The sequence below is a fragment of the Ambystoma mexicanum genome, chromosome 1p (genome assembly GCF_040938575.1).
Source record: "Ambystoma mexicanum isolate Mex_15411 chromosome 1p, UKY_AmexF1_1, whole genome shotgun sequence".
In the NCBI taxonomy this organism is placed as follows: Eukaryota; Metazoa; Chordata; class Amphibia; order Caudata; family Ambystomatidae; genus Ambystoma; species Ambystoma mexicanum.
Genome location: NC_090921.1, coordinates 178,828,295 through 178,841,875, shown reverse-complemented (window position 1 = coordinate 178,841,875; position 13,581 = coordinate 178,828,295). Strand labels below are relative to the sequence as shown.

Genomic DNA, 13,581 nt, shown 5'->3' with positions numbered 1-13,581 from the left:
ACTCTCACTATCCTGCCTTGCAGCTGGACTCTCACTCTTTCTATCCTGCCTTGCAGCTGGACTCTCACTCTTGCTATCCTGCCTTGCAGCTGGACTCCCACTCTTTCTATCCTGCCTTGCTGCTGGACTCTCACTCTTGCTATCCTGCCTTGCAGCTGGACTCTCACTCTTTCTATCCTGCCTTGCTGATGGACTCCCACTCTTGCTATCCTGCCCTGCACTCTCACTATCCTGCCTTGCAGCTGGACTCCCACTCTTTCTATCCTAACTTGCAGCTGGACTCTCACTCTTGCTATCCTGCCTTGCAGCTGGACTCTCACTCTTTCTATCCTGCCTTGCTGATGGACTCCCACTCTTGCTATCCTGCCCTGCACTCTCACTCTTGCTATCCTGCCTTGCAGCTGGACTCTCACTCTTTCTATCCTTGCTGCTGGACTCTCACTCTTGCCATCCTGTCTTGCAGCTGGACTTTCACTCTTGCTATCCCGCCTTGCTGCTGGACCCATACGCTTGCTATCATACCTTCTGATGAACCGTAAGACTTGCTATCCTGCAATGCTGCTTGACCCTCACTCTTGCTGTTCTGCTTTGCAGCTGGATTCTCACTCTTTCTAGCCTGCCTTGCAGCTGGATTCTCACTCTTGCTATCCTGCCTTGCTGCTGGACTTCCACTCTTGATATTCTGCCTTGCTGATGGAGCCCGCTCCTGCTATTCTGTCTTCTGCTGGACCCCAACCTCTTGCTCTCCTGCCTTCTGATGGATTCTCAATCTTGCTATCCTGCCTTGCTGCTGGACTCCCACTCTTGCTATTCTGCCTTGCTGATGGAGCCCCCTCCTGCTATTCTGTCTTCTGCTGGACCCCAACCTCTTGCTATCCTGCCTTGCAGCTGGATTCTCACTCTTGCTATCCTGCCTTGCTGCTGGACTTCCACTCTTGCTTTTCTGCCTTGCTGATGGAGCCCTCTCCTGCTATTCTGTCTTCTGCTGGACCCCAACCTCTTGCTATCCTGCCTTCGGATGGACTCTCACTCTTGCTATCCTGCCTTGCAGCCTCTCACTCTTGCTATCCTGCCTTGCAGCTGGACGCACTCTTGCTATCCTGCCTTCTGGTGGACTCTCACTCTTGCTATCCAGCCTTGCTGCTGGACTCCCCCTCCTGCTAGTCTGCCTTGCTGACAGAGCCCGTTCCTGCTATTCTGCCTTCTGCTGGACCCCAACCACTTGCTATCCTGCCTTCTGATGGACTCTCACTCATGCTATGCTGCCTTGCAGCAGGACTCTCACTCTTGCTATGCTGCCTTGCAGCTGGACTCTCACTCTTGCTATCCTGCCTTCTGGTAGACCCCAACCTCTTGCTAATCCTGCCTTCTGATGGACTCTCACTCTTGCTATCCTGCCTCTGATGGACTCTCACTCTTGCTATTCTGCCTTGCTGCTTAACTGTCACTCTTGCTATTTTACCTTGCTAATATACAACAATATTGCTATCTTATCTTGCTGCTGGACCCTCGCTCCCAGTCTTGCTGTTGGGTATTCCTGCCTTGCTCCATAAGGCCCTGCTTCAGATCCCTCCAATAGATGTCAAGCAAATCAAACCTTGATTCAGTGTTATGGTCAGTTCTTGAAACATTGGCTCATTACATGAAAGGATATGTATTTCAGGGCTTTCTCATCTGGGTCCAGACTTTCTGTGGGGTTCTTTTGATGGTGGCGGTGCAGTTCCTTCTGGTCTTTCGTTCCCAGAGCCTTTTATTGCTTACCTATTTCATGGAACTAAAGCATAGTGGGGGTGGAGCGGCAGCAAATTCCGAAAATGAAAAGCATGGGGAGACCCCTGCAACCCCTGCACCTTCTCCCACCTTAATAAATACCTAAACCCTACCACCCCATCTATATTTGCAGCTAAATGTGTAAAAAAAAAACAAATAGAACAAATGGGCCTTTCAGGAAATGGGCCTGGACGGCAAGTTTCCTTATGTTCTGGATCCTAGCAAAGCTGGCAGTATATTGCATAAAAGGCGCAGTCTTTAGGGAGCTGCACACGATTTAAGATTTGCCACGATACCCAACAGCCTTATGCATCGTGTACCAGTTTGCCAATGACTAGTCCTGGTGTTATTGGGAAGGACAGCACCATGGGAGTTGCTAGGTCTGGAAAAGACCCGGGGCTATGGTGATGTCGGAACTGTTGGGACTGGGGGCTAGCTAGTCTTTTGGCTGTAGCTTCTGAGATTCTATCCGGGGCTACAACCAAAAGATCAGGGGCTATAGCCCCCTTAGCCCCCCCCTAGCAACGCCCCTGGACAGCACGACTACAGCTGCACTTTTAAAATGACTACTAACACGCGTCTATCTATGTATCAAGCAGCAGATTTTCAAAGCATTGTTATGACTTGCGAAATATTGTGGGTATGCAAAAATCCTGCCCAGACTACACATATGCTGAAAAGGATTGTGGGTATTCACATATAGCGCTCTGGCTTTGCCTGACATTGACATAATGGCAACAATCCTTTGAGGGCCTCACCCGTGCATGGTGTGCTGCAGGGCTGGACAGCGCATGAGAGCCTCACCCGTGCATGGTGTGTTGCAGGGCCGAGCAGCGCATGAGAGCCTTACCCGTGCATGGGTTGAGCAGCGCACGAGAGCCTCACCCGTGCATGGTGTGTTGCAGAGCCGAGCAGCGCATGAGAGCCTCACCCATGCATAGGCTGAGCAGCGCACGAGAGCCTCACCCGTGCATGGTGTGCTGCAGGGCTGAGCAGCGCATGAGAGCCTCGCCCGTGCATGGTGTGCTGCAGGGCCGAGCAGAGCATGAGAGCCTCACCCATGCATGGTGTGTTGCAGGGCCGAGCAGCCCATGAGAGCCTCACCCGTGCATGGGCTGAGCAGCGCACAAGAGCCTCACCCGTGCATGGTGTGTTGCAGGGCCGAGCAGCACATGAGAGCCTCACCTGTGCATGGGCTGAGCAGCGCACGAGAGCTTCATCCATGCATGGTGTTTTGCAGGGCCGAACAGCGCATGAGAGCCTCACCCAGGCATGGTGTGCTGCAGGGCTGAGCGGTGCATGAGAGCCTCGCCTGTGCATGGTGGGTTGCAGGGCTGAGGAGCACATTGTTTATGGGAAAAGTCCGTCCAGAGGAGTGCATCTGGGGAGCATGCAGGGGGTAAACCCCTGTTTGATTGTTTTGGAGGTGATTTTGGACAAGCGCTTCCGATCTGTGCCTCGGCAGCACCAAGAGAGAGGCTGAGCGGGTGTATCGGCCTAAGAGTGAGCATTAGTATAGAGTTCCTATTTATGGAGCATCTTATGGTTCTTGTTAGGGTGTCCTCTCCTGGACCCTGGTAGGCCACAGAGCGTGTCAGGGGCACCCGACACGGTAATAGATCACTGCGTCCTCGCAGTGTGTAGGTGGTTGGGATCACCCAGCGGCACCCGGTGCACCGGGCCCAGAGACTCCAAGTGGGGGCACCCAGATTGGAGGAGCCTCAGCCCGTGGTCACCCAGGCCAAGGCCTCCGGCACAGGCCACGATCACGTGGCAAGGATCAGCTCAGACACAATACACAGACACGAGTTGCCGCTTCCTGGGCCTCTGCTGCACTGCCGTGTGCGTGCCAGCAGAGCCCATTTATATTACAGAGGCGTCATGACGAGGTCATGGCGCTTTGACAAAAGAACTAGACCCACACATATTCTGAGCTACTACTTACTGAAGGCGTGAGGTCCACTTTAAGTCTGCTATTAAGTGTTAGAAAGCAGAGCACATAGCAAAGAGCACCAGAGGTGTTTAGGCCTCACGCACCCCAAACAAAACCACAAACGCGTGGGTCTGGTCGAACATGGCACAGTAGCGACAGTCCACACTTGATTCTTCCGGCAAATTATGTTTGGACTTGTATCTTATCATAATCCTGCTATAGCGGGCTAGGGGGGCCGGCTAAGGCACTACAAATTAGCAGTATCTAAGCGTGCACACTTAGGTTATGTGCAAGAAATGCAGTGAACTCATACATACTGGAGCGACCCTCTTCGGTCTTCATGCACGTCTCCCCACCCCTTTGCCGTAAGTAAAACTGAGACCATTCTTTGTGTCGGTAGACGAAGGCAGCAGCTCCTTTATTTTTGCAGGAGTTCACTTACAGGTCATCTGTAACACTGTTGCAGCGCCGGTGTGGCTGTACACTCATAAGGAAGAGAAACGATTGCTTCTGGGTGCTCACAACGGTTACTTCCTCCTAATATTAGCTGTTCACCTTTCACCCCTCTACCCATAAATTGAGGTCTGAAAGGACTCCTTGGCCACCCAGAACCCCCTTTATTTCCCTGACCGCATACTTGGCAACATTCTGCGACCAAAAAGATGTAGGATTTTTCAAGTTTCAAAAAGAATGCTTAGCATAACAATGACATCACAGGAAATAACAAAACATACAGTGTTGGCCCCACTGGAGAATTCTAAAATGCACAACCCATCAAACAGCACAACATGGAAAGATGCTCAAATGTTTAAAATGTATAATTGTGAAGGGTATGTTAACACGGAATTCAATGACCTAACTTCACAGAAGGTAATCACACAGAGCTGGTAGGCAACGTTTGCCACTGCTCTGTAGCAGCAGCCCAGGCAGTACATATTTATTCCTGCAGTGCAAGTGGAACACTGAACAACATGGAGACTGATACCCTGCTCAGTCTGATAGGCAGATGCTGTGTGATGGTGGTACGCTCTGCCACTTGCCTTCACTGGTGGTTCACCTAAGACCTGTCCTGGCCAGAGTGCAGGGCAGAGTCATGCAGCTGCCAGCTCAGTGGATGGATCTGAACCCATCACTCAAACGTATCACTTACCCGCCCACCACACAAACAGATTAATTGCCTTAGAGTCACATAAATTACCTGCCACTGTAAAAAGCAGTAGGATCTGTCCTCCAAATCTGTAGGCGGTAGGACCGCTTAAAAAGCAGTAGCCTACTGCCTAAATCAGTAGGGTTAGCAAGTATGTGACCACCCCGCGGTCCTGTACCCCTGAGCGCTGATGTTTGGGGCTCATGGCTGCAGTACCCATGTAGAGGCGCAGGGGGCGAAGAAGAGGGAGGCCGGCCTCAGCAGAGGAGGAGAGGGTTGGAGCCCTTGGACTAGAGGAGTAGTTGGGAAGGGTGGAAGGTGACGCCAGTGCAGGTTAGGGCAGTGCCAGGCAGCGTCAAGGGAGGCAGATCTGAATGCTGGAGAGAACCGGGGAACCTCACGACCACAACCATCAGTGACTGCACGGGGGGCCGGATATGCCGTACTGGGCAGGAGCAGGTAAGTGCAAAAAGTTGTGGGATGGTGGGGAAGGAGAGGGGGCGCAGAACACATGCCCGTGATGGGGAGCATGGGAGGGGGAGGAAAGGTGGAGGCACGGGGAAAGCCGAGAAAGACCCATGATGGCCGCTCATCGGAATGGAGAGATCGAAAGAAGCAAGGGGAGCAGAGGCGAGGCTGAGGACAAGTAGCGAGGTAGATGAACAACAGAGGGAGAGGGGCTGTCTGGGTGAGGAGGTGGCCATGTAGGAAATGCAACTAGGTGGGTTGTGGGAGAGGAGGGGAAAAGCCAGGATAGTGGCCTGCTGTCACTCAAAGGACTTATACCCAAATCTCCAGAATTCAGCAGTATGCAGCGCATGAGCAAGAGGGTTTTTTGAGTCAGTGCACTGTTTATAAGTGGAATACCGCCTCTTACCCTTCGGTAACGGCTTTGCCTCCAGTAGGGACCCAATGCTCCTTCCTGTCTGCATATCAAAACACCCCCACACACAAACACACAAAAGCAACCCCTAGCAGCCTCCCAGGAGAGGCCTTCCTCATCTAAGTTTGGACCCAATATTTAATGGGTGGGTTAGCTCATACCTTCCGCGATCGGTGCGTGTTGCAGCCAACAGTGACCAGTCGCCACACAAGATGTATTATATGAAATCAGTCATTAGTGACCGGTGCAAAGATAATGAGCTGAACCTGCAAACTCTGCAAATAATGTTCCATTTACAGCAGCAGAAAAAAAGAGAGGGAAGTGGAAGAGGCAGCTCGGCGGTCGGAGCTCAGGGCACGGAGCACGTGACCACATGCATATTCTGGGCTCCACTGACTTTGCAAAGACACCCTGTAGCCAAATGTCTGGAGGACAGGTTGGGCGGCTGTACGTACCAGTGGGAGAAGGGAAAGATGTCATGGTGTGGGAAAATGGGGAAGAGAAGTGAAGGGAAGAAAGAAGAGAGAGAAGAGAGAATGTTGGGTCTGGAAAGTGAACAAGAACGATGAGGGGCGCAACCCACCTCATCATATGTCTGCAGACGCTCTCAGCGCATAACCAATCAATGGAGAGTTGTAGCGGCCAGGACCAACATGCGCAGTGGGCCCACCTGTGTTACCCCGGAGATCGGAGGTATATAGCAAGTCTACCCTCCTACCCATGTGCAAACTGCAGACTTTGGAACAGAAAAGAGGAAGCACCAGCAGCGTCCTTCCTAAATCTGCTCCATTCTAGTGAAGGGGATTTATGATCTCCTGGCTTTCCTTTCAACCACAGATTTCTGTCCAGGAATGGCAAGTGCCAGCCCATTGAATGTCATCGGGATGGGTGACCGGGTTCCACATCCCCATGGCTGTTCCCGTTGGATATCCATGCCATTGAACAGTCCTCCGCAGCTCTCAAGTCGACCGGTGATCATGGGCAGCCTCTCCAAGAGATCTCCAAGCACGGTTGTTGAACACTGCCTGCACCGGGCTTCTGCGGTTCGGCCAAAGGGTTCTTATGGACCAAGGCAACCTTTTGTAGTCCTTCCTGAGCACAAGGTCATGCCAGGTGCTCTCACTTGCCATCCCCGCTAGAGTTTCACCAGTCCCAGAAACGTGGCGTTGGGGCTCATGTCGATGTAGGCGTTGACACGCGGGATGAGCAACTTGATGACATCACCTTTGTGGAGCTTAAAAACTCCTGCCAAAAAAGAAAAAACACAAAGAGAAGGCGTTGACTTAGAGTAACAGAACTGAAGACATTTTATCAAGTGGGCAGTCGGGCCATAGGCTACCTCTGTTGGTTCATCTAAGAGCGGTCCTCCCACCAAGTGAAGCGGGCTTTCAACAGTGTTAGGAATCCTAAAATGTATGACAGCCAATCAGAATTGTTTCCTTCTGACTACATGACATCTTAGCTTGGGTTTGGTCGTCACTTTACACGTATAGTAAGAAGTACAATCATTGTCTGATTTGAATGGAACATGTCAACAGCAGCTCCTTCAAAGGAAGCAGGCCCTCTACGAGGGTCCTAACCCGGAAACCTATACCCAGGAGCCCTACCAATGAAAACATGTCAATGAAGGGGCCCAGAATAAAAAAGGCACTATTTGCAGGTCAAAAATGCTGCAACTCGCTGGCAAATTAGCTGAAATGTTACAGGTTTGAGACTAAAGGTGTCAGGTTTGAAAACAAACCCATCCTTCCACATAGCAATCCCCTGCTTTCCTCCCGCTCTAATCAACCCAGACACTTGATTAAGGGAGTCTTTGTTACTACCTTTTTTTGAAAACCATAACTGAAGCATAATTTTTCCATGTTGTACTATAAATAAAATAAGAAAGCAGTGTGATTTATTATAGAAGTAACACCCGAGCCGGCAGGCTGGATTGATTGGTAACGGCCTGGGGCCCAAGTTATGGGCAGGTGCTTGCTCGGGCCCTAGAGATGGGCCCCAGTGCCGGTACCACCCGATCCGGCCCAGCGCGCAGATGTTATTGCTATTAGCAACTTGTGTCAGGGGCGCTGAGTACGCGGGTGTTCCAGGCCACCCCTGTACCCCCTCAGAAAGGCCATCTGCACTGAAAGTCACAATACATACAAACACTCAGCTAAAATAGTTGACATGGAAATGGAAGACAAGTCTCCATGCATAGCCCCTCTTCCATTTCCATGGTGGTTCGGGACACGGAAGTGGCTGTGGTGCTGCCACCAGAGGAATAAGGTAAGTGGGGAGCGGAGGGATGGGGTGAAGGAGCGGAGACTAGAGGACCAGGAAGGGAGAGGGTGTGAGGGTGGGGTTTAGGAAAGTAGCAGGGCAGGCGCTCACAGCTCTAAGCTCGCTCAGATCGCATGCTTGGATTGTGGGATTCAACCGGTCCACTGAGTAAACTGATTGGCTGCGGTGGCCGCCCCGGGCGCTAAAATAAGTTAAGCTCCTCAAGCAAGAACTATGGCCTCATCACGAGAGAAATTACTGCCATGCTTGTTTACCGTTACTGTTGCTTGGTCTCGCAAATTTACTGCAGGATTACAAGTAAGGGCGGTGATGGTTCTCATTTCGGATGCAAATAGGTCTTCGTGGGGATTTCAGAAGACTTAGTGCAGTGGTGATGTGCTGCAGCTAGAGGGTTGGAATTTGGCGGTAAATCTGTTAGTGCCCCTGCAACTGTGAAAGTTTGTACAGACAGAAATGCTCCACTGGGTCAGAGTCCCCTGCCCAAATATGCTAGTAGGAGTCCCAATGGCAGACGCTTTACTTGGCACGGGATAGTATGGGCTGTCTCTGAGGCAGTGCCTGGCCTCAAGGGAGTCCACAGACAACAGACTGGCCTGCCTCCCTCAGTACCATGGGCGTCATTTTAGTAGGGGACAAGGGTGCTTGTCACCCCCAATTTCTGTGGCACACCATTTTGTCCCGCTCATTTGGAAAAAGCCCCTTTCAATTAGATGCCATGCCCCCCCCCCTCCAACATTTTCAGCAAAGTTACTCCTCTGGTTAGCACTGTAAGTAAACACAGCCAGCAGCCTTCAACCCACTGAGTTACCTCCACTGTAGCAGCTGTTATGGGCCATCTCCTCGCTCGGTGGCATGCTCTGGATGCAGCGTAAGAGCACTTCTGCCTGGCCTTCTCCTGGCCCCGGTGACCTGGTGACTGTGTGGCCCATGACGAAGGTGGTGTCCCGATACAGGACCTGAAAAAGGACCAATCACCAAGTGTCAGCTGGTGGTGACCAGGTCTAATGACCGCACCTGCTGAACGGGTTCGGTAGCAGGAGGTGGAGGTACACCAACAGAGCTGTGCGCGGTTCAATTCCTGAAATACTAATGGGTGCTGCAGGTCAGCACTGAGGTGCAGTACCCGAGCTGTGCTTGTGGGGTCACAATACTGGAATTACAGGAGGGCTAGCGCTCAGGATTGAGGTGCTGTAGCACTTGCAAGGATGCCCTTAGTGTAATAGGAGCAGCCGTGCAGGTCCAGCTTGAGATGCATGGGAAGTGCTGCATTTTAGTTTGGAATGAAAGGGAGATGCATTCAGCTCCGGGTTGAGGTGCACAGGGAGAGCTGTGTGTGGGCCCCAGGATTTGGAGCTGCAGAGGAGGGGTAGGCCCAGCCTGAGATGCATAGCTACATCTGGCTACCAGAACAAAAGGGGTCTATGTGATCACTGCGATGGGTGAAAATGCCGCCTTTTTCTTTTTTTTTAACCCTTTACACCACATATATATGTGGGGAATACCCCCGCACCCCTCCATATTAATATCATACTCTAACCCCCCCACACATATATATATATGGTGTACTGGAGGGGTTAAAAATAAAAAAGAAATTTGCCATTTTCGGCCGTCGCAGTTCCCAGGCCGACATTTTTGTATGATTCCGAAAAAAGCAGAGGGCAACAGTTACCTGGCTGTAGATGAGGTAGAGGCCGCCTTCCTCCACAGTGATGGCTTTTCCCTTGACTTCCAAGGCGTTCCCTTGAGAAAGGAAGGCTTTCCACGCAATTTCCGTCTGGTCTTTTTCATCTAGGGACAAATCAATCAATTAGATAGTCTGGCGCAGGTGGCGAAGCAGAAAGGTGGGAGAAGTCACAGTGCGTATTTATGAAAGTCTGGTACAGGTAGGAAGCAGAAAGGTCGGAAAGTTACAGTGCTTATTTATCACAGTCTGGTGCTGGTGGCGAAGCAGAACGATTGGAGAAGTCACAGTGCTTATTTATCAAATTCTGGTGCAGGTGGGGAAGCAGAAAGGTGTCTGGTGCAGGTGGGGAGGCAGAAAGGTGGGAGAGGGAACAGTGCGTATTCATCAAACTCTGTTGTAGGTAGTGAAGCAGAAAGGTGGAAGAAGTCACAGTGCTTATTTATCAAAGTCTGGTGCAGGTGGGGAAGCAGAAAGGTCGGAGAAGTTACAGTGCTTATTTACCAAAGTCTGGTGCAGGTGGGGAAGCAGAAAGGTCGGAGAAGTTACCGTGATTATTTATCAAAGTCTGGTGCAGGTGTGGAAGCAGAAAGGTGGGAGAAGTCACAGTGCATATTTATTAAAGTCTGGTACAGGTAGGAAGCAGAAAGGTCGGACAGTTACAGTGCTTATTTATCACAGTCTGGTGCAGGTGGGGAAGCAGGAAGGTGTCTGGTGCAGGTGGGGAGGCAGAAAGGTGGGAGAAGGAACAGTGCTTATTCATCAAACTCTGTTGTAGGTAGTGAAGCAGAAAGGTCGGAGAAGTCACAGTGCTTATTTATCAAAGTCTGGTGCAGGGGGGAAGCAGAAAGGTCGGAGAAGTCACAGTGCTTATTTATCAAAGTCTGGTGCAGGGGGGGAAGCAGAAAGGTCGGAGAAGTCACAGTGCTTATTTATCAAAGTCTGGTCAAGGTGGGGAAACAGAAAGGTGGAGAAGGCACTGTGCTTATTTATCAAAGACTGCTGATGGTCGGGAAGCACAAAGGTGGCAGAAGTCACAGTGCTTATTTAGCAACGTCTGGTGCAGGTGGAGAAGCAGAAAGGTGGAAGAAGGTACAGTGCTCATTTATCAACGTCTGGTGCAGGTGGAGAAGCAGAAAGGTGGAAGAAGGTACAGTGCTCATTTATCACATGTTCCTTGCGCTGTACAGCAAGTGTTAGATGCAGCAAAGCAGTGGGCCCTCTGAATGTAGCGCATGCTTGAAAGTGACAACAGACCCCAGTGTGGGATGTATCTTAGATGGCAGTGCCCATGACTCAGTGACAGAAGATAAATCAGTCCCTACGACCATGTGTTGCCCCTGATTTCTGACCCTGGTCCGGGGTAAGAATGTATCCTTTCCCTACACCAGACCACGAGACCCATATCGCGTTAAACAGCCACGCCCACTCCCAGAGCAGCTGGATTGGAGGGGACACTTAACCACCTGCAAATAGAATTGTTGTAAAAACAGGCGATGGCTACACCCTGATTCCTTACCCTATTACTTCATGAGACACAGACACCAAGCTTGATATATTTTTTTTTTTTTTAGGGACCCCTTTTTATTTATAAAACACAACGCACAGTACCTTATTAAACATTTCCTAAATATTTCCTCCTATCAATAAAACCCACTTCGCAGGATATCTCCTTACATTCCATATCCACCCCCCTCTCACCCATATCTACATTTCTACCCAACCCTACCCTACAAAACTGCAAAAGTCACTATAATATTAATAATAATTATAGCTGTATATATATGTATATATATATATATCTCCAAAACACCAAATCGGTACAGATGTACCATGAACCGCAGTCCTGAAACCTAGCAAAAATGAATGTTCCAGCGTCCTTACAGTCAAAAAGTATCTTTAGTCGAACATCCTCTTAAAAGAAAAAAAACACAACACGCCTGTACAGCGCATTTCGCAACCAACGTGTTGCTTGTTCACGCACAAAGGTAGTAAGTCATTGTGAAGCCATTTTATGAAACTTTACGGCAACGTGATTTTTAAAAGTCCTTCTTTAGTTTTCATTAGTTTTCATGACTATTGCAGTGTTTGCAGTGTGTAAGCCCGTTGGCCATCTTATAAGTTATGTTATGTTATGTTAAAGGTACTTATATAGCGCACCGTCACCAACGGAATTGGTCCCCAGGCGCTCTGGTGGATCTGTAAACGGGAAGGTGGGATGGGTTAGAAGAGGGCATAGGATAGAGAGAGGAGTGGTGTACTGTTGGCATCTTCAACTCGGTATACACTGGGTGCTGAGCTTTGGTGCGAATATTGGATCGATGTCAGTCCGCGTGTTCTGTTTGTGCAGCTTATGTGTTGTTGCGGTGTGGTGAAATGTGTGCGGCTTGTTGTGCAAGAGATGGTTGTGTGAGTTTTTTGTGAGATAGGTATGCAGGGAGTTTGAGCTTATATCGGTTAGTGGGTATATTACATTTAACATGCTAACATTCGCAGTTCTGTCATAGTGCAGTACTTGCTGATCTACATAGTTCCGTATGGGTGTGGCACTCGCTAGTCTTTACAATAATTATCTAGATATGGGGCAGGATAGTGTTCTCAATTGCTAACATCCAAGTTCCATCTAGACGTGGCATATGCCAACACTCACAATCCTATCCAGATACGGCACAGGCCAATGTTCTCAATTCTAGGTGTGGCAAACGCTAACATCCAAGTTCCATCTAAGTGTGGCATATGCTAACATTCACAATCCTATCCAGATACGGTGCAGGCTAATGTTCTCAATTCTAAGTGTGGCACATGCTAACATTCACAATCCTATCTAGATACGGTGCAGGCTAATGTACTCAATTCTAAGTGTGGCATATGCTAACATTCACAATCCTATCCAGATACGGTGCAGGCTAATGTTCTCAATTCTAAGTGTGGCACATGCTAACATTCACAATCCTATCTAGATACAGTGCAGGCTAATGTTCTCAATTCTAAGTGTGGCACATGCTAACATTCACAATCCTATCTAGATACGGCACAGACTAATGTTCTCAATTCTAGGTGTGGCACATGCTAACATCCAAGTTCCATCTAGGTGTGGCATATGCTAACATTCACATTCCTATCTAGATATGGCACAGGCTAATGTTCTCAATTCCAAGAGTTGTACATAAACTGTTTTCTGCATCGTTCATGTGTTTCATTTCGGTTGCCCTGTCTTTAGAGGTTGCATGTCCAATGTATGGTCTATTTTTAATAATACATGTTTGCGGTAGCCCTCCATTAGGTGGAATGGGCCGAGTAGGGCACGGGGTACCGCCACGCATAACATTCACATTTTTGTCTAGATGCAACGCAGGCCAAGGTTAAGAATTCTATGTAACTGTGGTGCATGCTAACAATCTTGATCCCATCTAGATGCGACGGAGGCTAATCTTCATAGTTCCCTCCAGGTGTGGCACTAGCTGACATTGGCAAGTAAGTTGGTAAGTTAGTATGTATTGCAGGGCAACATTTACAGTCCATTTGCAGTGGTCACAAGTCTCTCTATATATGCATTATGCAAGTCTATGGCAGTCTATGCTATGGAAAGCAGAGTGGCGGGGGCTTTCTGGAATAGAGTAATTGCTCTACACCCCGCCGATGCCACACTTACAGTTTTTGTTGGTGTCTGCTGACTACTGGCTTCATTGGCTTCCACTGATGACACCTGCAGAGACTACTGGAGCCGCATCTTTTGGAGCCGCCCTTTGCCTCGGGCCCTTCGCTGAGGGGGCTGCCCTGGGGTGTCATTATGAGGGCGTAATGGGCTAATCACGTAGAGAGGGAGGTCGGGAAGGCGTGGAAAAGGACACCAGGAAGCGGGGAGCCATGGAGTGGGAATCCGC

General features: G+C 49.8%; 1 protein-coding gene across 3 annotated transcripts in view; it reads right to left on the bottom strand.

Annotated features, from left to right (window-relative positions):
• Positions 1-4,087: 4,087 nt before the first annotated feature.
• The window catches only part of TNFSF13 (TNF superfamily member 13), a 642,202-nt gene continuing 632,708 nt past the window's right edge, over positions 4,088-13,581 (bottom strand). For all 3 annotated transcript variants that reach the window (XM_069646232.1, XM_069646230.1, XM_069646229.1), the window contains 3 exons: positions 9,686-9,804; positions 8,825-8,972; positions 4,088-6,978 (listed from right to left, as the gene is read on the bottom strand). In XM_069646232.1, coding sequence (XP_069502333.1) covers positions 6,869-6,978; positions 8,825-8,972; positions 9,686-9,804 — 377 coding nt within the window. In that variant the 3' untranslated portion in view covers positions 4,088-6,868. The remainder of the gene's footprint in view (positions 6,979-8,824; positions 8,973-9,685; positions 9,805-13,581) is intronic.